The sequence below is a fragment of the Globicephala melas genome, chromosome 21 (assembly GCF_963455315.2).
Source record: "Globicephala melas chromosome 21, mGloMel1.2, whole genome shotgun sequence".
Lineage (NCBI taxonomy): Eukaryota > Metazoa > Chordata > Mammalia > Artiodactyla > Delphinidae > Globicephala > Globicephala melas.
In genome coordinates this window covers 25,614,325-25,638,749 of record NC_083334.1, presented here as the reverse complement: position 1 = coordinate 25,638,749, position 24,425 = coordinate 25,614,325, and the positions used below count along the sequence as shown (strand labels likewise).

At 41.2% G+C, this 24,425-nt stretch overlaps 1 protein-coding gene across 20 annotated transcripts in view; it reads left to right on the top strand.

The window, feature by feature from the left end:
* The window catches only part of FUT10 (fucosyltransferase 10), a 362,801-nt gene that overhangs the window by 87,721 nt on the left and 250,655 nt on the right, over nucleotides 1-24,425 (top strand). Inside the window, exon 5 of one of the 20 annotated variants that reach the window (XR_011377114.1) lies at nucleotides 4,158-4,180. The exons of 17 other annotated variants lie outside the window; for them this stretch is intronic. Coding sequence is in view for 2 of the 3 variants with exons in the window: in XM_060291385.2 (XP_060147368.1) it covers nucleotides 7,452-7,473 (22 nt within the window). In the remaining variant the exon portion in view is untranslated. 2 more of the 20 variants (XM_060291385.2, XM_060291386.2) reach the window with 2 other exon arrangements.

The following is a 24,425-nucleotide window of genomic DNA, read 5'->3' as shown; positions in this document are numbered from 1 at the left end:
GGCATGAAGGCTCGGTAGTTGTGGCGCATGGGCTCAGTTGCTTTGCAGCATGTGGGATCTTCCTGGACCAGGGCTCGAACCCATGTCCCCTGCATTGGAAGGCGGATTCTTAACCACTGCGCCACCAGGGAATTCCCTGCATGTAGGTCTTAAACCCCAACATTTCATGTGTTTTTTTGGTTCTGCTTGGTTCTTCTTCACGAGTCCATCGATCAAATTCCCCCTAAACCTGTATGCAGTATGTAGCCCTGAGCAAATTTAGTGAAATAAAATCATTGCTCATTTAATGTGGTATAAAAATTTTGTGGAGGAAGAGGATAAAGGAGAGGGAATTTCATGGGATTAAAAATGAGGTGTAAGGCCTTCCCTGGTGGCACAGTGATTAAGAATCCGCTTGCCAATGCAGGGGACACGGGTTCGAGCCCTGGTCCGGGAAGGTCCCACATGCTGCGGAGCAACTAAGCCCTTGGGCCACAACTACTGAGCCTGTGCTCTAGAGCCCACGAACCACAACTACTGTGCCTGCATGCCACAACTACTGAAGCCCATGTGCCTACAGCCCGTGCTCCGCAACAAGAGAAGCCACCGCAATGAGAAGCCCGCTCACTGCAATGAAGAGTAGCCCCTGCTCGCCGCAACTAGAGGAAGCCCGTGCACAGCAACAAAGACCCAAGGCAGCCAAAAATAAATAAAATAAAATAAAGAAATTGTAAAAAATTAAAAAATAAAAATGAGGTGTATTTCAAGAAAATAAACCAAGGATTCTTTGGAACTCTTTGAGTACCCATAGATTTGAGACTTTATTATTATTTTTTGCTTAACATATGTGTCTTTTGCAGTAGGGTTTTCATTAATAAGATAATGCCCTCTCGTCTGTGATAATTGCTGTCATGGAGTGATTCTTATCTGCAAAACGGGAGCTCTGCTTTTGGAGTTCCATGGAAGGCCCTCCGTGTATTTTAGCTGTGTTGACCCCATCATAAGACACCTTTCTCTTTACCTCAGTGACTCCATTTCTGAAATATGACTCAGCAAGTGTCCTACCTCACAGGCTGTTGTGTGGAACGGCTCATGGCTGTGAAGGACTTCCTGCAGTGCAGCTTTCTGTTTAGTGCTTCAGTACGCTTTACTTGGATTTTCTCAAAGACTGATGTTCAAAGCAGTATGACGAGGTGGGCAGAAACCTTTTCAGAAATATTGAAGAAAATGATTACTAATGTTAGTTAATAGTCTTTACTTCTTCACCTGAAAATGGAGGCAACTTTGACCTTTGGTCACGTAGCAAATATAATGTTTCAGAATCTGAATGCTGACTGGCTTCTTTGTTGCTCTTAAGGACTGGATTCTAGCAACTAAAATATCGGTTGAGGTCATTATCATTATTAGTAACAGATTGAATGCATACAGTGTTCTATGCACTTCTCAGAAATAAAGACAAAGGCAAAAATGAGCATGGTTCTTTCAGGGTCAAACATTGTGTATTACACGTAGGAGAATCGCTCAGTATCAATAGAACACCTTAAGGATCTAAGCACAGTCCAGACCTGAACTTGAAATTTGAAATACCCATTGTAATATTGTGCATTAAAAATTATTAGTAGCACATAATTCCTGCTAAAGACAACACTTCCTTAGGGGAATCCAGTGTAAAGTTAATTTTCAATGAATAATGTTGATTATCTAAAGTCAGGAGGGTATAACTCTGCATAAATGACATATGTCTTTCTTAGAATCTTCAAAGTAAACAGTATAGAAGCCCACAGGCCACAAATAAAGGTAGTCAGTTTATGTTTCAAGTACCTTTGCAATCTTGAATATTTTACAAAGAATTTCTTCGCCCTTCTTTTGGAAATTTCTTTCCTTTGTTTCCATTTTTGTTGTTGTTGTCGTTAGGTAATATCTTAGATAATAATATCTTTACCGCGTAATTCTAATGTCAACATATATCTTTATTTCCTTTTGATTACAGAAATGAAAATGCTTTAGGAACTCAGAGGGAATATAGAATTATGAGCTGTGACTGGAATGAGAAAGACCTGATTTTAGTCCCTACTCTTTGATGTACCATCTTTATTACCTTGGTCAAGTTATTCGACCTTTTAAAGCTGTATCTTGTTCATGTGTCATGTTTGCTCCCTGTGAGGTGGTTGTGATGATTAAGTAAGCTTGTGTTCATACTTCTCTCAGTAAATGCGAGCTGTAGTTGTTCCAGCTATCTGTGGCCATCACCCTTCTGTTTGTGAAGACCCGGGTTGAGATTGGTTCAGGAAAAGGGAATGACTGATGATTGGACCAGGGATGGTACCCTTTTGTTCTTCGTTTAGTTGTTTCAAACATATTTATTGTTATGAGATGGGCATTGTGGTAGGCACTGTAGCAGATACAAGCAGGACAATGGAGAAAGGTGAGAGGGGCATTGTGATACGCGGATGGTATTAAAACCAGGGACAGAGGAAAGCTTGAATTGTGCTATAACTGTCTCTCCCTTCCATGGGATTTCTGATGGAGTTTTACACAAAGTTTCCAAGAGCATAATGAAACTCAGCGACCTCTTTATAGTAGCTGTGCAAACCCAAATAAACCCAGTGCAATGAACTCCAGTAAAAGCTGGATTTGAACATATAATCTAGATTTGAAGCCTAAGGAGCATCTTCTATGGCCTTTCTGTTTCTCAGTTCTCAGTCTTAGGACCAGCCTGTTCAATGTGTCAAGAGAAAGGAGAGAAAGTCTGTAGGTCCTCACCCTGATTACTCATTAACCAAGGATCAAAACAGGAATAAAATAGGGGAAAACCTCCTAGGAGACAAGCCCTCTTTGCTCTCCACTCGCTATGGATGCAAGAATATGGGGTGCGTTGCATGAGAGCTCCCTTTTAAGTCATAGTAACCTCTCTGACTAGTAAATGTGACCTCATCAATATCCCGGGCCCAACCCATTAAATTAGTGACCCCGTTGGTGCTGGTGGAAGGGGGATTATTAAGGACTTGGGCAGGATGCAAGGTGTGAGAAGGGGCAGGAGTGACCCTCCATGACTTTTGTCCTCTCAACTCATTGGGCTTAACAGCCAAGCCTGGGGTCAGTCAGAGGTAGACTGTATCCCCAGGAGGGTATGACCTATCATGATCAACAGAGACCTCCTTTCACCTTCCTGGGCTTCTTCCCTGATAACTACCCTTGCTCTGTGGTATCCCCCTGGAGCCAGTGACATGAGCCGTTCAGCTCTTTGTCTCTTGAAGCTTCTGAAGTGAATCAGGACTGAACGTTGATCAGTGTCTCCAGGAGAATTGTGGACATTAAGTCAAAAATTTGTTCCCTATTTTATTTCCCATTGCAAACCATGACTTACTTCATCATCCAGCTTTGCTCACCAGAGGAGGTTATACAACCAGCCCCAATAGGCCATTAGGAATACTTGGAATTTTACTATCACAAACTCCTTAATTAAAAAAAAAAACTGATTGAGTAGGTAATTAAAGATTTTAGAGACTATCAGTGTAGGTAGCTGGTGCCGTTAATGGTTTTAAGGCAAGGGCAGTATCCCAGGAGCCTTTGGAATGAGCCTCACATAGGTTGCTTCTTATGTATACAGAGTAAACGTGACTGCAGACTCATCTGATGAGTCACACTCACAGAAAAATAAAGCCAGTTTACTTAATGATGTCCTTGATGAAGTAATAAAAATGACTCATTTTATAAAACGTTGACCTTTGAGTACATGTCTTTTTAATATTCTATGTGACAAAATGGGGCGTATATATAAAGCATGTCTGCTGCACACCAAAGCACAATGGGAATCTCAAAGAAAAGCACTGTGTGATTGTTTGAGTTGTGAGCTAAACTTTTCCCTGGAAAACCATTTTTGCTCAAGAGTGTCTGGCAAACTGTGGGTTGTTCAGTGATGGGTTTTTGTCAGTCAGCTTCATGGAAATGTAGTGAGCCTGTCACTTTAAGAGAACCAATAGACTTTGTTGGCAATGATAAAATTTCAGCTTTCAAATGGAAATTAAAATTTTGGAAAACTAATTTCCACCACTTCGAACTTGACAACTTCCTGATTCTTGAGACTTTCCTGATGAGACTAACAAATGTTACTTTTGACATTGAATGGAAACAGAGGTGATGACGTGTAAAGGAATTTTTATTTTTATTTTTTTTAGGTAAGAAGTGGATTTATTTAGAGAGAAACACACTCCACAGATAGAGTGTGGGCCATCTCAGAAGGTGAGAAAGGCCAGGAGTTTTTAGTTTATTAGTTTGTTTTTATAATTTGAAGGAAGGAAGAAATAGTGTTATATACTAGAGAGAGAGAGCATTTGTTTTAAATTAGTTTTTTTGGTTGAAGTGTTCCATAGGGGAAAATGGAGTTTCTAGTGGATATTTTTAAAATTATTGATCACTTGAAAATTGCGGTAAGGTAAAAGGTAATCAGAACTTTCCATGAAGGAAAAGAAGCCTTTGGTTTTTTTCACTAGGGAAACAAGGAAAAAATGTATTCAAGAACAAGAAAATTATTTTTAAAATATTATCAAGGAAATTATCATTATTTGGGTCACTCAGAATGTCAGGCTGCCTGGAATTTATTAATTTACTCAATAATTTTTTATTGAGCACTTAATATGTGCCAGGAATTATTCTGGGCCAAGAGGCTATAGTAGTGAGTGAAACTGACAAAACCCCTGCCACCATAGAGCTTCCGTGTTAATTCTGGTAGGGGAATGAATATGGAAACGCCTTAGCAAAATACAAACCACTTCCAGGAAGGTTTTGTTTCTTTATTCTGTAAGAGCCCTTTGAGATGGAATTTACTTCCTGAATTTCTACTACTCTATTTGAAGCATGAGATATGATATAAGTGGATTATATTGATAGAGTGTATTAAATGTGCTATATTGACAAGATGGTTAAAAGTACTGAAAGTTCAAATTCAGAGTGAGTTGGCAAGTCTGAAAGCAAATCCTTTCTCTGTTCTTTTCATTTTTTACTCCATTGTTTTATTCCTGTTCCCCAGAAGAGGAGACATTTCTCCTGTCAACGTCATGTGATTTCTGGCAAGAATAAGAACTGACTTGGGAATGGCAATAACAACGGTGCGCTCACCGGGCAAGCCATCCTGCTGTGTGGCTAAACTCCTTCTGTTCACCTTCAGTACAGGGGCTGGGGCAAGTCAATATTCACTTAGTTGCAGCACCTGAAAAAGTTTTATCTTACAAGCCGCATTCAGTCATCGTGTATATAGCTCACACACCATCAATAAGAAGACTCATTTCACCAGTGAAATAATATTATCTGCTAGTCTGAGAGAATGCAGGTCACTTAGATGAACATCTTTAGGTAGTAAAGTATAATCCCAGATGTCTTCTACTTCCTGTTTTCATGGTCTAAAATCCCAACTTCAGTGTATGTCTTTAGCCTGGAGGTGATGAAGCAGAAATAAGAAAATGAAACACATCTGCTCTGACGCCCCCTCCATAATCTGTTTATTTTTGCAGTAACTCTAGGGATGCCGTTGAAAATGAATTTTTATAATCTTTTTTTTAAATTGAAGTACAGTTGGTTTGCAATGTTGTGTTAATTTCTGCTGTACAGCAAAGTGATTCAGTTATACATATATATATTCTTTTTCATATTCTTTTCCATTATGGTTTATCACAGGATATTGAATATAGTTCCCTGTGCTATACAGTAGGACCTTTTTGTTTATCCATTCTGTATATAATAGTTTGCATCTGCTTATCCCAAACTCCCAATCCATCTCTCCCCTACTCCCTCCTCCTTGGCAACCACAAGTCTGTTCTGTACGTCTGTGAGTCTGTTTCTGTTTTGTAGATAGGTTCATTTGTGTCATATTTGAGATTCCACATATAGGTGGTATCATATGGTATTTGTCTTTCTCTGTCTGATTTACTTCACTTAGTATGATAATCTCTAGGTCCATCCCTGTTGCTGCAAATGGCATTATTTCATTCTTTTTTATGACTGAGTAGTATTCCGTTGTATATATGTACCACATCTTCTTTATCCATTCACCGTCGATTGACGTTTAGGTTGCTTCCATGTCTTGCTATCGTGAGTAGTGCTGCTGTGAACATTGGGGTGCACATATCTTTTCGAATTATGGTTTTCTCTAGATATATGCCCAGGAGTGGGAGTGCTGGATCATATGGTAGCTCTGTTTTTAGTTTTTTGAGGAACCTTCATACTGTTTTCCATAGTGGCTGCACCAACAGTGTAGGAGGCTTCCCTTGAGAAAAAATCCTTTTTGAGATAGGGAATGTGGAAGCTCATATTAAAAGAACTGTATTTTACTTCACCTAAGATGGGGAAGCAGGACACAGTAATTATATACATAGCTTATGCAATACCATATCACTCATAAATGACAGGTCCAAATTTCAAACCCAAGATGGTTTTGTTTGTTCACGTTCTTTCCGCCACACTCTGTTTTCTCCCGTGGGGAGAGGAAGAGGTGGCTGCAGTTCTTTACAGCACCTCTGAAGAAAACATGTCCCTATCCCCACTGATACGGAAAAATCTAGTACTACCCTTACAGCCTTTAAAATAGGTATGAAATTCTTTACTAGTGGAGGGGAGTTTGTGTCGTGCTTATAAGTCAGTCTGTTTCTTCTTCAGAAGCTTTCTCGTGATATTGGAATTATAAGTGATTTGGTTTGTATATATGGGGAAGTGAAACACTTGGGAAAGCCCATACATTGGCCTTAGACACTCCCATCTTTGGGAAGGTCTCAGTTTTGCTAGTATTGCGCCTGTTTGTTTGCAGAAGCTCATGCAATTCTGTAGGCACAAGTCCTTCTTCCCCATTGTGAGAGCTGGCAGAGCAAATCTCACAAAGGGCTTGTGAAGTAATGATGATGTATTTGTGTAAACAACAAGAGCTCAGAAAAAAATAATGTTTGGATCTTGGAAGTGACACTCTAGTAAACCATGAGCACGGTTATGGAGCACCAGCTTTAAGGGTGAAAGAAAAGAGTGTGTGATGTCATTTCCTATGGCCTACTTATTATGCCCATTTCCACCCTCCCCACACAGGTCCCAGATCTAAGAAACAAAGATACAATTCATCAAGGCTGTGTTCTTTCGAATTTGATGCTTATCCAAAATTTCCTTCAGTTTTGCAATTATAGGGGATAATGTGGTTCCCCCAAATTCCTATTCTGCCCCCCTCTTTTGGAAAAGCAATACCTCCAAATGAACTTCATAATAAGAGGCTTTTGCGTTTTCAAAAACTGAGGGGCAGTGCCAGTGACCAGGAGCAGAGGGTATGGGCAATGAAGGAGCGGTGTGGGACATGCACTTCCAGAGGAGATGGAAAAAGAGCCTCAAGCTGGTGAGGCCAAATTGTACACTGAAGCTGAGACACACGGTCCTAGTTCCAGAGAAGAGTCTTCCTACAGGTTTCTTTACAGAGGCCAACATCTCCGTTTTGATTTCAGGAAATCCCCAAAGAGGAAATGAGATGTTGCAGGCTTTGGGCTTTGGGGACAGACTCACCAGAGAGATACATTTCAACAGCCTAAAAATTGCTCTTCTTGGCTTCTGAGGACATGCAGCCGAGCCACGGTGAGCCCCCCTTCCTCCTTCTGTCTGCAGCTGGCTCGGATGCCCGGCGTGTCACCACCCAGCACCCCAGAACCAGTGTTTCCTAAACACAGCCACATTCCTCCCCTCGACACAGGACCTCTCTGCTCATGTTGCACTAGTCTGTAACAAGCTAGAGGGTCATTCACGAAGGGCATGGAGAACAAGGAGAAAACAACCCCTAATCTTGTGTGGACTGGGAAGAATCCGTTTTGGCAGGCACCGGACGGGGACTGCTGTAGAACTCGGGGTTGAAACAGTCTGATCTCAGCGCTGGCAGCCTCTGCGATGACCTTGGAAAAGACCTTGTATCAACCTGATCAGAACCTCCAGACAAAACACGTGAGTTCAGCCAAACATTTGAATGTTTCCGACGTTCGCCTGTTCTCCATCACGGAGAGACAGTCTTCATGGCGCTGGACTTCAATTTGACCCTCAAAAAAGCTGTTGAGAAGGGGTCCCTCTCTACTCCCATTCTCTCCTTTTCCAACACCCCCATAAACAAATTATGGGGACATGGTTGGGCAATACAGGTATATCAAGCTCTCGTCCAATCTACATATTACCTGGAATGCAGTGGAGGTGGATTTGGGTTAATTTGGAGAGGACTGGAAAGTGGCACCAAGACAGGGGCCTTGAAGCGTCACCAGGATTTACAGATCCTCCACATGCTGTTCTTCGCATGTGTACTTGCTGCCTCGCAGGGAAACAGAGAACTTGGTCTCGGGCAGCGCCCAGCTTCCCTCACATCTCGTGTTTACATGTGTCACATTTCTGCAGGGCACTGCCCACTGGGGTAACAGATTAATCTGAGGTAGTCATTAATTGTTTGATGTCTGTTATATGGGAGGATAGGATGGTGCCAGGGTAAATGATTTGAGAATAGCCAGGGGTGAGCGACAGCATTGCTGTTTTCTCATCTCCCATGGACTTCAGACCTTCCAAGTGAGCTTGGCAATTACCTAAAAAGAAAGGAGTGACGTGGTTTTACCCAGTGGGGGCTTTCATTGTCCATTTGGGTCCCTTCGTTTACTGCATCTCAAAGAAACCATGACAACCGTATTTGTCTCCATTTCCTCTCCCCTCGATGCTTCTGGCTCCATCTGTTCAATACTCACCAATGGAGTCAACATTTGGTCTCTTTTCTTATTATAAACAAAAGTGCACTTATGTGAGTTCATTTTTTGAAGAAACATAAAAGAAAATAAAAACGGAAAGGTTGTGTTTGGCTTGATAAATTGTTCAATACCTTCTCTACACCTCCTCTTTCTTAATTTTCACTGACTCGTGACATGTTCATTTATTTGATTTGTCAGAAGGTGCCTGTGCAATGTGCAGAGATGTGTCATCCCAGGAAAACAAAACCAAAACCAAAACTCCTGCTTTGTAGGTAGATATCTGTGTGATGAAAAAAATGCCTTCTCTGTTTTCAGTCATGGTGTGCACGTCTAGATCTAACCATATTCCTTTCACTTCCAAAACCTCAGATAGTGGAAGGTGGGTTTGTCTTCTGAAGCTTTCTGCAAGCTCTTAGGGTCACGTGGCTCTTTGATGAGCCCTGCACAAGAAAGCAGTAACTAAGAGGAGGAAATAAATATATGGCTCAACTCCAGTGGGACACCAGTGGGACCTCTTTTTTTGTGGTGTAGGGTGTCCTTTTACATTTGAGTCCCACTGATGAAGTAGTCCAGGACAGAGCCATCCCAGGCTCAGGGGTCCTGGCTTGGAACTAGTGTTGCCTTTGCTATTAACTACCTTTGTGACCTTGAGCAAAGCATTTTATCTCAGTACGAATCCCCGTTCCTTCATATGTAAAATGAAGTAGAACTAGATGACATATAAGCCCCCAAAGAGCTTTTTTATTTTTTAAATATTTATTTGGCTGCACCAGGTCATAGTTGTGGCACGTGGGACCTTCGTTGCTGCGTGCACGATCTTCAGTTGCGGCATGTGGGATCTAGTTCCCTGACCAGGGATCGAACTTGGGCTCCCTGCATTAGGAGCGTGGAGTCTTAGCCACCAGGCCACCAGGGAAGTCCCCTGCAAAGAGCTGTAAGATGGTACTATTCTGTTTCATGGCTAAACACTAAACACTAGCTGGTGATTTTGCGAGTTTTCCTCTCCTACCCCTGTGATACAGTTCTTGCCTCTGTCCTCTTCTTATCTCACTCCATAACTTTTCTCATCTATCTTGTCCACTTCGCATTTTCAACTGTCATTCGTATACTTAAGACAAAACGTCTTAAAAAATGAACTTTTACTGCATTATAATCACATAAACTACAGTGTACCCATCTCAAGTTCAATAAGTTTTTTTCAGATGTATACAGCTGTGTGTCCTCCGCCACAGTCAAGATGTAGAACATGTATATCACCCCAGTAAGACCCCTTGTTCTCCTTTCTAGTCAATACTCCCCCATTCCTGGCCCTAGACAATCAGGGAGCTGTTTTCTGACATCAAACATTTTTTTCTCCTCAAAGCCATGCTTCTAATCATGATCAAAGTGTATGTTCAACTACCCACTGGGAAACTTGAGTTAGATTCAACCCAGGCCCCTTGACCTTAACGAGATGGAAATTGAGATCTTTCTCCATAGATTGGTCTGTCAAATCTCTAAAACTACACATCCGACCATCCTCTCTCTCCATGTTAACCCATCCTATTTAGCAATCTACTCTTTTAACGTATTCACATCAGTTCCTTCCTTCTGCCACTGTTTTGTGTAGGACCCCTCACCAACCACAGTCTAGTCCCACCAAGTTCAGGAGCTCCATGGGTCTCTTCCAAGGTAATGCCCCACATCCTTCGACCTTGCAGCTCAAAGACCTTTGATAGCCTTTCCCCAATTTATTTACATGGTGTCAACTTTGTAGTCTGCTCACTTTGGGACCTTTCTTTCAACAAAAACCTTCCTCTTGTAAATCAGACACTCCCTAGCTTAATATCCTTTAATAGGCACACATTCCCTCTGGGATAAAGACTCTTCTGAAACATCCCTTCCCTGACTTTCTAAGCTCACCTCTTACATCTTCCCCGTTTATTAGCATGCCCCTGTGCTCTGCTGTACCAAACTAACTGTACATTGCCTGAACACTCCATGCTTTCTTCAGACCTCTGCATCTTTGTGTACACTTTTATTTCCTCTGCTCGGAATATCAGTTTGATGAATCCCTATTTATGCTTCAAGACTCAGCTCAAATGATTTCCTCAGTGAAGCCTTCCCTAGTACCCTCAAAGACTATTATTATTTTCTCTTCTTTTCCTTCATTACACATTGTATAGTTCTCCTTTGTAATCACCAAGATTATACTCCAGTGTAGAGAAGGAGGGAACAGGACAGCCCATTCCCCAAATGGTCTGGACAGTTGACAGGGTAAGCTCACATGTACATACTTACATGTGTGCACAGCCCCATACCCACAGGGAACGAGGAAGAACATTGAAGAGTTTTTGATTTGGGGGTCTACCTTCTAGCTCATTTAAGAGTTTCAATGAGGAGGTAGGCTTTGGGAGTCGCTCCTGCCACAGTTCATTAACTTCTCCTTGTCTGGTCTGTCTCAACTGGTCTGAGACTTAGCACGTTTACTTTTTGTTGCACACTCAGGGTCTGCTTCTCTCTGCAGGTGAGTCTCCTCGCACTGCTAAGCCCTCTGCTGGATGCCGCCCCAGGTGGAGGGAAGGAGGCTTCCCTGATATTCTGGACGATGTAGCATCTGCAATCCCATAGGCATGTCCTGTAGATTGTCCTGCTAAAATACGATGTGTCTCCTGTTCCCTCCTCTCATCCTTGTCTGGTGTGCACCTGAGATCAGGAGGAGAAAAGTGAGATGGGAAAAACTGATCCTGCAATGTCTCTAAGAGGACTTACTGTATAGCCACTTTAATGATCTGTTTACATGTTTGTCTCCTGCAGACTAAGTATCTTGAAGGTCAGATGGTGGTTTTTTTGTTGTTTTTGCGGTAGGCGGGCCTCTCACTGTTGTGGCCTCTCCCTCTGCGGAGCACAGGCAGAGGGAGTGAAAGGAGTATTACTCAGATTTTTGCAGATGGGAAAACAGATTCAGCGTGTCAAATAACTTATCCAAATTTACAGCAAGTAAATAGCTGAGTCCAGATATAGAGCCAAGTTCATGACCATTCTGCAATATACTTTTTTTTTTTTTTTTTTTGCGGTACGCGGGCCTCTCACCGCTGTGGCCTCTCCAGTTGCGGAGCACAGGCTCCGGATGCGCAGGCCCAGTGGCCATGACTCACGGGCCCAGCGGCTCCGCGGCACATGGGATCCTCCTGGACCAGGGCACGAACCCGTGTCCCCTGCATCGGCAGGCGGACTCTCAACCACTGCGCCACCAGGGAAGCCCTGCAATATACTTTTTAAAGAAACAGAATTGTTCCAAAGCATGTACTTAGAGATCCCTTAGCTGACAAAATAAAATGGATAAGCAGCACTTTTTTGGTCATGGAATTGGTATATTCTTCATGTCATCTGAATGTTATGTCTGTTCCATGTTGGTCATTTGTGCAGTGTATAATCCAAGGCTCCGCTTTTAATTGGTGATTAAGAGAGACGGGTTTGTTGGTTTGACACTGTGAACCAAACTCTCAGATGACAGAACATGATGAGCCTCTATTGATCTAGAAGTTTATCCAGAACAATAAGGTGAGTACTCCAGAGAGGAAATTTAGCTCACTATTAGGCATTTTGAGTGCCTCTCACAGAGCTTTCTCTTTTTCTTTCCCTCGCACTGAGTGGTAGGCTATTATTTAAAAATGTATTAAATACCAAGTTCTGTAATTGCCTGGTTACTATCATCTTTCCTCTTTTCAGTCCCCACTGTTCCCCCTGCCATCAGGATGACACTTCCTTCAGGCACTCAAATATTTCATCCCTCAAAAATGGAGTATAAAAACACATTAAAATATACCACACATGGTGATTGTCAGAAGAAAATCACCCAGAACCTTGATCTCAGACTTATCTTTCAAGTGATATAAATCCAATTTATCTCACTCCCAAGTTTCTTTGAATTTTAGTGTCTCAATCACCCTATGGTAACATTGCTCTCCAGAGTAATTTAATAAAAAGATGAAATTACCCCACATACATTTTTAACTGCACCTCTTTCGATCAAATAGGTTGATGTCAGAAGAGTATTCTTTCCTGAATCAATGGCAAATATGTTTTTAATACAAACTATGTTAGTCCAGAAGAAATCTGTTGGTGCAACAGAATACTCAAGAAAAATATACTCTTTTGGCTAAATTATGAGTCCCTATTGCATTAGACAATTTCACATTTCACATTAAATCTTTATTTCGATGCTTCTTATTTTTCAGCTCTGTTTATTCCTGGGGCCCATATAGGGTGTCAAAGATATAAAAATATCATAAAACCAGGCCATAAATGAAATTAATTTTAGGTGCAAAGTAACTTACCTATGTATGGAAGTAAATTCTACTGATCACTTTTACTGAGTAAGGGATTTGCATATTGTCTCCGGGATAATTTGGTAACTGCTATCTTGGGTTGTTTTCTGTCCTTTTGATGTGTGTCTGTAGTCTCTAAAACATCTTAGATTTTAGCTGGAACATCCACTCTGGGGGCTCTGAAGCGGAGCTCATCTGCTTTTCTGCAACATAACCTTCATCTGTGTTTTTGTTTTGCCTCTGCCAGTGAAGGAAAAAGGTCAGGGCATTAACCTCTCCCTCCATTAGAAGGATGCATTTCTGCTTTCATCTGATTAGCTGCTGTAATTTGAAGCTTTCGGTGCCTGCAGATAAGGTGGGAGGCTGGCAGCAGGAAGGGCCATGGGAGGCTTTCAGAAAACACACTGAGAGCTGTTATCCTGAGTTTCACTCAAAAGATCAAATGTCAGGCCTGCTCACCCCAGCCTGATCCTCAAATTCTTGCATATTCATTAACCGTCACTACGTAGTTACTTGGGGAGGTTGTAGCGAGGCTTCAGACAGTTTCTGTAGGTCTCAGGGCACATGGAACCAAAGCAGCCAGTAATGAGTTCAGATCTCTTAGCACAGCTTGTTCTCAGGGGCAAAGGGTTTATGTAGCCGTCTTCTTTCCCTCTTTTAAAACATAAAAGTCAAAATCTGAACATCTTAACTTGATTGCATTTATTCATGGAGTTTAGTTTAGTGATCTCTTTGGTATTAGCAGGCAAAGGAACTAACAGGGAAGATGGGACCTGCTATTTCTGGAAGCCTGAAAAGACCTCTGTAAATTCCCAGCATGATACGGTGATGGTTTTCACAGGCAAAGGGCTTGAAGGTACCAGCATCACATTTTTACATCTCTCTACTCTACCACTTCCCCAAATATGAGAGAAGAACACTTGTACTTCTTAAAATAAGGCCAGATAGTCTCTGAACACTTTTGCCTGACTAGCAAGATGATGAATATGAAAGAGATTCTGTTTCAAATTTTTGGAGTTGGATATTTTCTTTTCTAGAATGCTCTCCCCTTTTTCCTAGGACAATTCCAGCATAAGAAGCTGTTTGTGAGAAATAACCACAGAAGTAAAATCCCTTCCACACAAAGAGAAAACCCATGGACTTGAAATATCTACTCAGTTAGTTCTGGAAGCAAGGCTGGACTTGGTAAAATGGAGGAGGTCAGATAATAAACTTGGGGTCTGGCTCTCTCTTATTTTACTTCTTTGGTTTCCACATCAGTAAAATAAAAGAGTTATCTACTTGGTTATTGCTAATACCTATTCTGGTTTTAGTATTCTATGATTGGTGAGGCAACATATTTCAATTTACAACTGGCAAACATTAAGCTTGTATATTGTCATTCTTACTGGTTATATTCATGGCAGACAACACTAATTAATTGTGAAAACTTTTCCTGCCAACCTTGGAATTCTAAGGCCTTAGAATCCTTTTCATCACAGAATTGCAAGCATCTATTATCCATCAGATGAAGACAAAACTTACATGCCATTCCAGATATAATGAACAGAGAGGTGGTGACAAGGCAGGGGACTAGACGGAGATTTTGTCCTGTGTCTGCTTTTATACATCTGTGTAACTCTCAAGAAGGCAATTAAATATTTTAAAATTAAATTTGATATAGGTTTTTGTGTGAAAATAAGTTTTTATTTCCCTGGGATAAATGCCCCGAAGTGCAATTTTTGGGTCATATGGTAATTGCATATTTAGTTTTTAAAGAAATTGGCAAACTTTTTCAGAGGGGCTGTAACATTCCCATCAAATATATATGAGTGATCCAGTTTTTTTGCATCTTCACCAGCATTTAGTATTCCCACTATTTTTAATTTTTACCATCTTGATAGGGGTGTAGTGATATCTCATGGTGGTCTTAATTTGCATTCCCCCAATAGCTAATAATGTTGAACATCTTTTCATGGGCTTTCTTTGCCACCTCTATTTCTTTTTCTATGAAATATCTCTTCGTGTCTTTAGCCCATATTCTAATTGAATTGCTTCCTTTTTTATTGCGGAGTTTTGAGAGTTTTAAAATATATTCTAGATACTAGTCCTTCGTTGGGTAAGTAGTTTGCAAACATTTTCTCCCACTCTGTAGCTTGTCTTTTCACCCTTTTAACAGGATCTTTTGCAAAGCAAAAGTTTTTGATTTTGAATTTATCATTTTATGACTTTAATTTTAATTATAATTAATTCCTTTTAGGATCTGTGTTCTGGTGTTAAGTCTGAGAACTCTTTGCCTAGACCCTAGATCTCAAAGATTTTCTCTTGTTTTTTCCTAACAATTTTTTAGTTTTACATTTGATATTTAAGTTTGTGATCTATTTTAAGTTAATTTTTATATAAGGTATAAGACTTAGCTCGAGGTTCTTTTTTTTTTTTTTTTGCCTGTGGATATCCTGTTGCTCCAGTGCCATTTGTTACAAAGGCTATCTTTCCTCCTTTGCACCTTTGTCAAAAACCACTTGGGCATATTTGTGTGAGTTTACTTCTGGATTCTCTATTCTGTTTTATTGATCTATGTGTTTATTCCTCCACTAGTACTATACAGTCTTTAGTACTGTAGCTATATAGTAAGTTCTGAAATGAGTAGAATGATTCTTCCCATTTTATTCCTCTTTTTCAAAATTGTTTTAGTTCTAGTTCCTTTGCATTTACATATAAATTTTAGAATAATCTTGTCTATATTTAAAAAAAAACTTGCTGACATTTTGCTAGGAATTGCATTAAAACTATATCAATTTGGAGAAAATGGACATTTTTATTGTGTTCAGTCTTCTAATCCATCAATATGGCATTTCTCTCCATTTATTAAGATGTTTGATTTCTTTCTTCAGTTTTTTTTTTTTAAAGCGTTTTATTTTATTTTATTTTTTTTTGCGGTACTTGGGCCTCTCACTGTTTTGGCCTCTCCCGTTGCGGAGCACAGGCTCCGGACGCGCAGGCTCAGCAGCCATGGCTCACAGGCCTAGCCGCTCCACGGCATGTGGGATCTTCCTGGACCGGGGCACAAACCCGTGTCCCCTGCATCAGCAGGCAGACTCTCAACCACCGCGCCACCAGGGAAGCCCTCTTTCTTCAGTTTTGTGTAGTTATAGCATATGAGTCTGGAACATGTTTTGTTATATTTACCCCTATGTATTGTTTATAAGTGGTATCGTATTTTTAATTTTTGGTGTCCATATGTTCACTGCTACTATAGAGAAATACAATTGATTTTTGTATATTTATCTTGCTGAACTCACTTATTAGTTCCCAGAATTTATTTTGGGTTCCTTGGGATTTTCTGTGTAGACAATCATTATGTCATCTGTAAACAGAGACAATTTTATCTCTTCCTTTCTGATCTCTATGTCTTTTTTTTCCTTTTCATGCCTGATTTCATTGATTAGAACTTCCAGCACTATGTTGAATAAGAGCTATGAGAGTGAATATTCTTGTTTGTTCCTGATCTCAGGGAGAAAACATTCAGTATTTAACCATTAAGTATAATATTAGCTGTAGGTTTTTTGTAGGTGCATTTTATCAAGTTGAGGAAGTTCACCTTATTTCCTATTTTTCTGAATTTAAAAAAAATTTTAAAGTCACGAATGGGTATTGAAATTTATCAAATGCTTTTTCTGCATTGATTGATATGATCATGTCATATTTTTTAGCCTGCTAGTATGGTGGATTACATTGATTTTTTAAAAATATCGAACTATTCTTGCATCCCTGGATTATACTCCACTTGGTCATAACATTTAATTTAAAAAATATATTTATGAATTCTCTATACTAATATTTCATTAAGGGATTTTGTGTTTACATTCATGAGGGATATTGGCTGTAGTTGTAATTTTTTCTTTTGTACTTTGTCTGGTTTGGTATCAGAGTAATACCTGTTTCATAAAATGAATCAGGGAGTATTTCCTCCTCTTCTATTTGCTGGAAGAGATTATGCCTGGGGGTCTGCCCTCTCCCCCTTCTTTCCCTTTTGGCAACCTTGTCGTTGCCTCAGCCCCCTGCCTTGTCCCTTCCATGTCCCTGCTAAAGTCCACTGTTGAGTAGAGCAACTTGTCTTAGTTCTTGCCCCACATCAGGAGTAGTTCTATATTCCACTGTGATTTCCATGACTTCATTTGCCATTTTGTTTTCACCTGGTCAAGAGCTGGCATAGACCTTTCTTAGGTCTCAAGTCCTAGAGTAGCCTCCAAGCTCCCTGAATCCTTTTCTATGTTATCCTCAAACCTCCCCATCCCAAAGACCCAGTGGTGTTGCTAGAGCTGGCTCTTACTGGCTCATGAGAACCAGCTGTCACATTTTTAGGAATGTTGTGAGCTGGTTGTTAAAAACAATCACTATTAAAAATTAAATTATACAATATTACAATTAGATAAACTGTTTAAAAACAAGGTTAAAAACACTCAAAACTTCATTGCTTCTTGATTATTTTGCTACAGGTTTCTATTACCTGTACCCTTGAGGTTATGTACTTCTATTTTACCTGCGTGGTAGAAATACTATAGAGTTGTGTGCTGCTGCACATCTTCCCAACTTCACAGGCAGTGATGCCTCCTCAGGAGCTTGAAACTGGTCTTGGTGGGAGTATTTACAACATGGAAGCTGGAAAATGCCACAGATCAGGTCGAGAGTTATTGTTTTGTTGATCAACTAGACTTAAGAAAATGATGGAGAAGTGCTATTAATGCAGATTAAACTTTTGTGTCATGTCGTTACCTGTTACATTATAAATAGTCCCCAAATTGAAGAAGTAAGTAGTCTTCCAGTATTCAAAACTGTCGTCCAGTTTCACAAAGAAGTCGTTCTCATGTCCTTGAGTAATGAGTGGTGTCCTAACGTATGTTTGTGCTGTTTCATTGTTTTATTCATTAACGTAAACAAAAATACCAACCAACGTTCATGTCAGAACTACATTCATGCCATCAGTGACATGAATGGAGTTTTGCTAAATTGCATGCTCAACAAGCATTTTTTCAGAGACTATTTTTGTCAAAACATTGTCGAATTGCAATTATGGATTAGCAACCGATAAGAGTTTGGCAAAATAAGAGAAAGTATTCTGTGAGAATAAATTTCTGTTCAGAATTGACACCAAAACCTGTTATTGTTATTGATAAATCATGTGCTGCATAGCCTTTATATGAGTAAAATTTATAATATATGTGTTTACTCACGTATTTTTTTTCCTGGAGAGCCAGTTGTTGAACTTTTATCAGCATACTACGGTGCAGACCTTAATCCTTATCAAGGTACTTCTGACATTTTATTTTAAAGGGTCCTTTCACAACCAGAAGTTGCACTTCCGTTAAAGCTGTGTGTGAAAAAGTTTTGCTCACTTGACTCAATTATTCTCAAAGCCTTAACATGTAATCCACCAATCCACCAGCAGGTGTCACTGTGGTGTAGGGTCACAGTCAGAAGGACTCCAGTTTTGAGCTTCCTAGAGAAGTATTGTTGGAGTTGAGCTGCTTCCAATTAAGTTACACACTGAACATCTCCTCAAGTCTCTTTATAGAAAGACATGTCACACCCAGGTTCTCCGAAAGCAGGCAGCACAGTAACTGAGGCATAATCTGCTGGTTCTGTTTGCTTACTTGTTTTGCATTTTTAACACTGCTATTACATATATGTTCAGAAAGCCCCAGATACCTTGTGTTTAGCTCTAGAGCTGTATATGGCTTGCTGTTCAAAGTGTGGTTCACGGACCAGCATCCCAAGCATTACCTGGGAGCATGTTAGAAATGCCGCGTCTCAGGCCCTGCCCCAGACCTACTGAACAAGAATCTGCATTTTATTAATGTCACCAGGGCTCCTAATGCACATTCAAGTGAGTGTGAAAAGCACTAGTGTAAATGACCCTTACGTTGACAGTTACTGTGAAGCTAAGATAAGAACAAGGTGGAAACATAACTTTCAGCTTCATTGGTCAAGAAAATAAAGTTAGTGGGCAAGAGAGCAATATTTCCCAAGAGAGACATCTGATACTTTCCTTCATGCGTGTTAGATTGCCTATCCTTTTTCTTTCTTTTTAAAAAATTTTTGGACAGAAGAACCTTTCTGGATTTTTTTTCTGCACAACCTGGCCTCGGCTAACTTCCCCAGTGTTATCTCTCGCCACCTCCCTTCCACACTCTGTATTTCAGCCACGCTAAATTACCTGCCAGTGCGACCTTCTTAAAACTCCCATCTGATAAATTTCTCCACGCTTAAGGTGGCTTCCTGTAGCTCTTAGGATAGAGACCAAAATCTCTGCCATGTTTTACAAGGGCTCCTAAGATCCAGCCCTGTCACGCTCTGTGGTCTCCCTCCTCAGCGCCTCTCTCCTCCTTAGACTCACTGTTTAGCCTCAAGTGCTCTCTCTACCTCTCTCTCTATCCTGAGACTTAGTCCATTCTGTTTCCTCTCCCTGGAATGCTCTACCTGCTACCCCAACTCATCTATTGCTTGACTGACACCTTCCTTAAAGTACTTGGGGGGCCTTTTGCAATCCCTTAGGTGCATGAGTGTCCTTCATCCGATGACCCTCTAATACTCGCATTTTCATTTCATAGTGTTTCTTAGATTTCGACTGTTTCTTAGATGTATCTTTTCCCTGGTAGACCACTTGTGTATAAAGGATGGGAGTATGTCTGTCTTGTGCATCCAAAGAGTCTACCATGGCCATCAACACCTTACCTGTCTGGTCCTTGATCTTTCTACTTTCACCACCTCCTGCCACTCTTGCCTTCCCGCTTCCCTTGTTCTCCCTGCTCTTCCCCAAACATACCAAGTACCTCTTGCCACAGGTCTTGGTCCTCGCCGATCTTCTGTGTGGCCCCTTCCTCATTTTCTTTAGCCTTTTATGTCTTTCCACCCAACCCTAGCAGAGTATCTAGAGGCAGCCTTCATGGGAGGTGTGGTGATATGCCTTGGTTTAGGTCTTGTAGCACATTTGCCTTTTGTTGGATTGCCTGTTGTCCACGGATAAACAGGAAGTAGCTGGTCTGTATTGTATACATTTTATAAAGGTGTGGCTCGGAGCAAAATTCCCTTTCCCCACGAACATCAGGTTGCTGAGGTCTGCTTCTCCGCAGGCTCAGATGAAGATGATGTAGAAGAGAATGGAGAAGAGGTTGCCATTGCCTCTGGGGAGTAAAGAGCTGGGGCAAAGGAGACTTGGAAGATGAGGGGACTGAATAATAGTGAGGATTGTTTATTGTTATTTGGTTTATCTATTAAAGTCTGAGAAATGTCTAAGACCTTTTCCTTCCTCATTACTCACAAGTTTACAAAAATAATATTATTGATGCAGGGAAGAGACTAAAATGAAGCCCAACAATCCAAGTTGGGCTTTTTCTTGGCGTGAAAAGAAAAGCTGTTGTTTTGAGAACAAACGTGTGTCTCCATTCTTTCCTTCATTCAGCTCCTGCTTAGAGAGCACCCACCCTATGCAACGTCTTGCGTTTTCTTACACTGACTGCAACACTTACACACACCAAACCTCCAGCCCCTGATGAATTTATCCTTCAAAGCTTTGCAAGTTAAACTTGCAAGTTAAACTGTTCCTATGGGAAACCTTTCTCTGATTTATTCCCTATGAAGAATTCCTCACTTTTTCCCTACCTTGATGTGTACAGTTTTATTCACATGATTTAGTTTAACACGTAGTTAATTCAACAAATATTTGTTAAGTGTCTACCCTGTTCCAGGAAATGTGCCAGGTGCTGGAATGATGAATGTGGAAAAGCATAGTGCCTCCCTCCAAGCGTTCGCAGCCAGTTTGAGAAGCCCACTCTCGATGGACGAGACAGAACGAAAATCTCAAACTCAGAAACGTGAAGTAGCATGGTGTGTCCAGAAAGCAGCCCCTGGCTTGGTATGACCGGAATGTAGGTTATAAGGAAGGGATGATGGGGGAGCATAGTGAGAGATGAAGGATGACGCAGGCAGTAACAATAATAATATTAATATTAACTACTACTACATTTATTTGCCAGGCACTGAGCAAAGTAGTTCACAATAGCACAGAGATGTTGAGTAACCTGTGTAATACCACACAGCTTGTTGGTGGTGGAGCCAGAGTTTGTCCCAGGTATGGTGCAGTATGAGAATTTGAATTTTATTATAGGTAAATCATCAGGCCAACAAGCATTGAATGGCCCCCATCTATGCATGAAACACTTTTCTAGCTAATATGCATGTCTGTCTTCCCTATGAGTTTGATTTCTCTGAGGGATGGAAATCTTTTTCTATTTATCTTTGTCAACCTCATAACTAAGGGAGTGCTTGGAGTGAAGCAACCATTATAAGGAATTATCGTTCCTTCTCCCTTCTTCCATCCTTGCCTTGCTTAGAGCAATGCCCTTCTACCTAAGGATTAGAGCTTCCTCTAATCAATAACCCCAGCATCTTCTCATCTCTTCCCTTTAGAGCTAGTGAGAAGATTTAGAAGGTAAAAGGGATTGTCATTCTTTTATTTTCCCTTAGGTCATGCTTTTTCTTAAGTGAATCTTTGGACAGAGAGCAGCTAAGATGTTCTTTGAAGAGGAAAGACCCATTTTTAAGAAATACCAAAGTCTAGTGTTATGCTGATGACAGATGAGAAGCGTATGAAACCTTACAAGAACACCCCATGACGAACACTCACAATTCTTGGCTGCCCGCATTTACTTCAGAGTGAAATGAAAATGACGGGACCTGGTCACCTCATGTGATGAATGGGGCAATCAGCCTAGTGTTACCTTTGCAGTACCAAGAAGTTGTGTCATGGAAGTAATGGTCACGGGTCCAGCAGCAGAATGAGAAAAAGGAGAAGTATTAAGGAAAAGGGAACTCCCAACCTTCCAGATCCTACGTAGAGATACCAGCCTCTCTTTTAATAGACCTTGTGAGAATTAGTTTGTTTTTTTTTTTTTTGCCATCGTTATGAAGCTTTTATTAAGGGCCTCCTGGGAAGTAGTGCTCATGGGAAGTTGTTTGATTATTTATTTTTTTTAATAAATAAAAAATGTAGAGTTAACAGTGTTGTGTTAGTTTCAGGTGTACAGCCAAGTGATTCAGTTAGGCATATAAATGTATCCATTCTTTTTCAAATTCTTTTCCCATTTAGGTTATTACAGAGTGTTGAGCAGAGTTCCCTGTGCTGTACAGTAGGTCCTTGTTGGTTGTATATTTTAAATATAGCAGTGTGTACATGTCAATCCCATATTCCCAATCTATCCCTCCCCCCACCCCTCCCCCCTGGTACCCATAAGTTCGTTCTCTAAGTTGTGAGTCTGTGAGAATTAGGTTTTGTCTAAGAAGATTCTACTGTTGCTTTGCTTTCTGAAAACATACTTGAACATAATCAGTTACTATTCTTAGACCCTCTAGATGTTGTATATTTCAGCTTTTCCCATAGATAAATATGACGTATCGATAGCAATATGCCTTCCCCATCTTTTCCATTCTGAAATACTTGCGTATTTCTAAAACTGCGCCATGTGATTCTTAGAGGTGGGAAAGGAAAGAAATTGATTGGGAATGATAGGACACTTGACACAGAAATTTGACATACGGTACATTGCTGGAAAAGCACAGAATGTAGGCAGGCTATACAGTTCCTGGGTGTTGTGTACACAGCCTAACAGTCTCTGGAAGAGTACAATACATTTTAATATTATGTCCAATAGATTCACTAGGCCTTACATAAATACCTAAATGTTAAGGGAAACATCACAGTTATCTTAGGTACTGCGTTCATGAGTGAGTTTAAGAATATAAATTGAGGGCTTCCCTGGTGGCGCAGTGGTTGAGAGTCCGCCTGCCGATGCAGGGGACGCGGGTTCGTGCCCTGGTCCGGGAAGATCCCACATGCCGCGGAGCAGCTGGGCCTGTGAGCCATGGCCGCTGGGCCTGTGCGTCCGGAGCCTGTGCTGCGCAACAGGAGAGACCACAGCAGTGAGAGGCCCGCGTACCGCAAAAGAAAAAAAAAAAAAAAAGAATATAAATTGAAAAGTGTATAGGGGTTTGTGCTGATGTATAGACATCTGCCCAGCACTCTTCTCAGCGGAATACCCTCTGCCTTGCCCCCCATGTCTCGTGGGTGCCCCTCTGCTATCCACTGGGTGCTCTTTTCCTTCACAGAGTTGGGTGTGGGCACACGGCACACAGTGCCCAGCTGGGGCTCCACATTGCCCTGGCTGAGCTGATTAGTTCCTGGTGAGGCAAGGGACGCACCAGTGAACAAAGTGTTTGGCTTCTGTTTCTCTGCCAAGGATGGCTTTGGACTTGGGTAGATTTAGATGAGGCCTTTCCCAGTGCATGAAGATGAACAAGACAGACAGGTGCCTCTGCTGGGGGCTGCTGACTCATGCACTGCTGCCTCCGAAGGGTCTGTGCCCAGAGACCGCCCTCCCTCGCAGACTGTCCCGAGTGCCCCTGTGGATCCACCCACACGTGGAGGACTCTGGCCACGACTTCAGGCTTCGCTTTTCACCTTTCTTCCTCTCCACCCCTATTCTGAGATTTCTCAATAGGTCAGCTGCTTTCTTGTGTTTGTAGACAAAGCAGGGGAAAAACCTCCCTGGATAATATCTCAGGTTCCAACCACTCCACGCTTTCCTGGATGGAGTTAAGTGTGGACACAACTGGGGCTTAGAGGGAATTCTTATAGCCACTCCAAATCCCGGGGAGTTCATCAGATGGCACTGGAGGACTTGCACCTTCTTGGGAAGCCTGCCCGAGAGCAAAACCACTACTCTTCCCGGAAAAGAAGAAAAGGGTCCATGAGAAGAATTATTTTATACTTCTGGCTGCCACCTTCAGCGGGCAGTTAAGATTGCCCTCTTGAGTGGCCTCTGCTGATTAATAGAAGGAGTGAAGAAAGAAAAATGGAGTTAATGTTGCAATGAAGACATGACAGAGCCTCTGGTTTCCAGGACTGGCCTGAAATGAATTAAAGCCAGCTTCTACCAGCAAATCTGTCATGCTGCCCTGCAAACAAGGCTCCTAGGCTGGGCCAGCAGGAATTAGTCACGGCGCACACTGGCAAACCTTACAGACCAGGGAATGAAAAATGTGCCTCATCTGCAAAAATTACCTTTTGGAATTTGTACAGTGTTTTCCATTACCCACTTTCTTTTCTCCAAAGGCCAGTCATCAAATCTGCTTGGCTGGCTTCTGCTTCTGCTATACCATTAAGTGTACAAATTTGTATGTGAAATGCAGTCCCAACTAGCTGTGTGCCTTTGGATAAACGACCTCATCTTTTGGGACCTGAGTTTCGCCTTCTGAAAAATAAGGAGGTTGGCATCTCATGATCCTGGTACTTTAACTTTTTTGGAGATTAGAAAATAATGTATCAGACATTTATTGACCACCTGTGAAGTGCTCATTTGGTGAA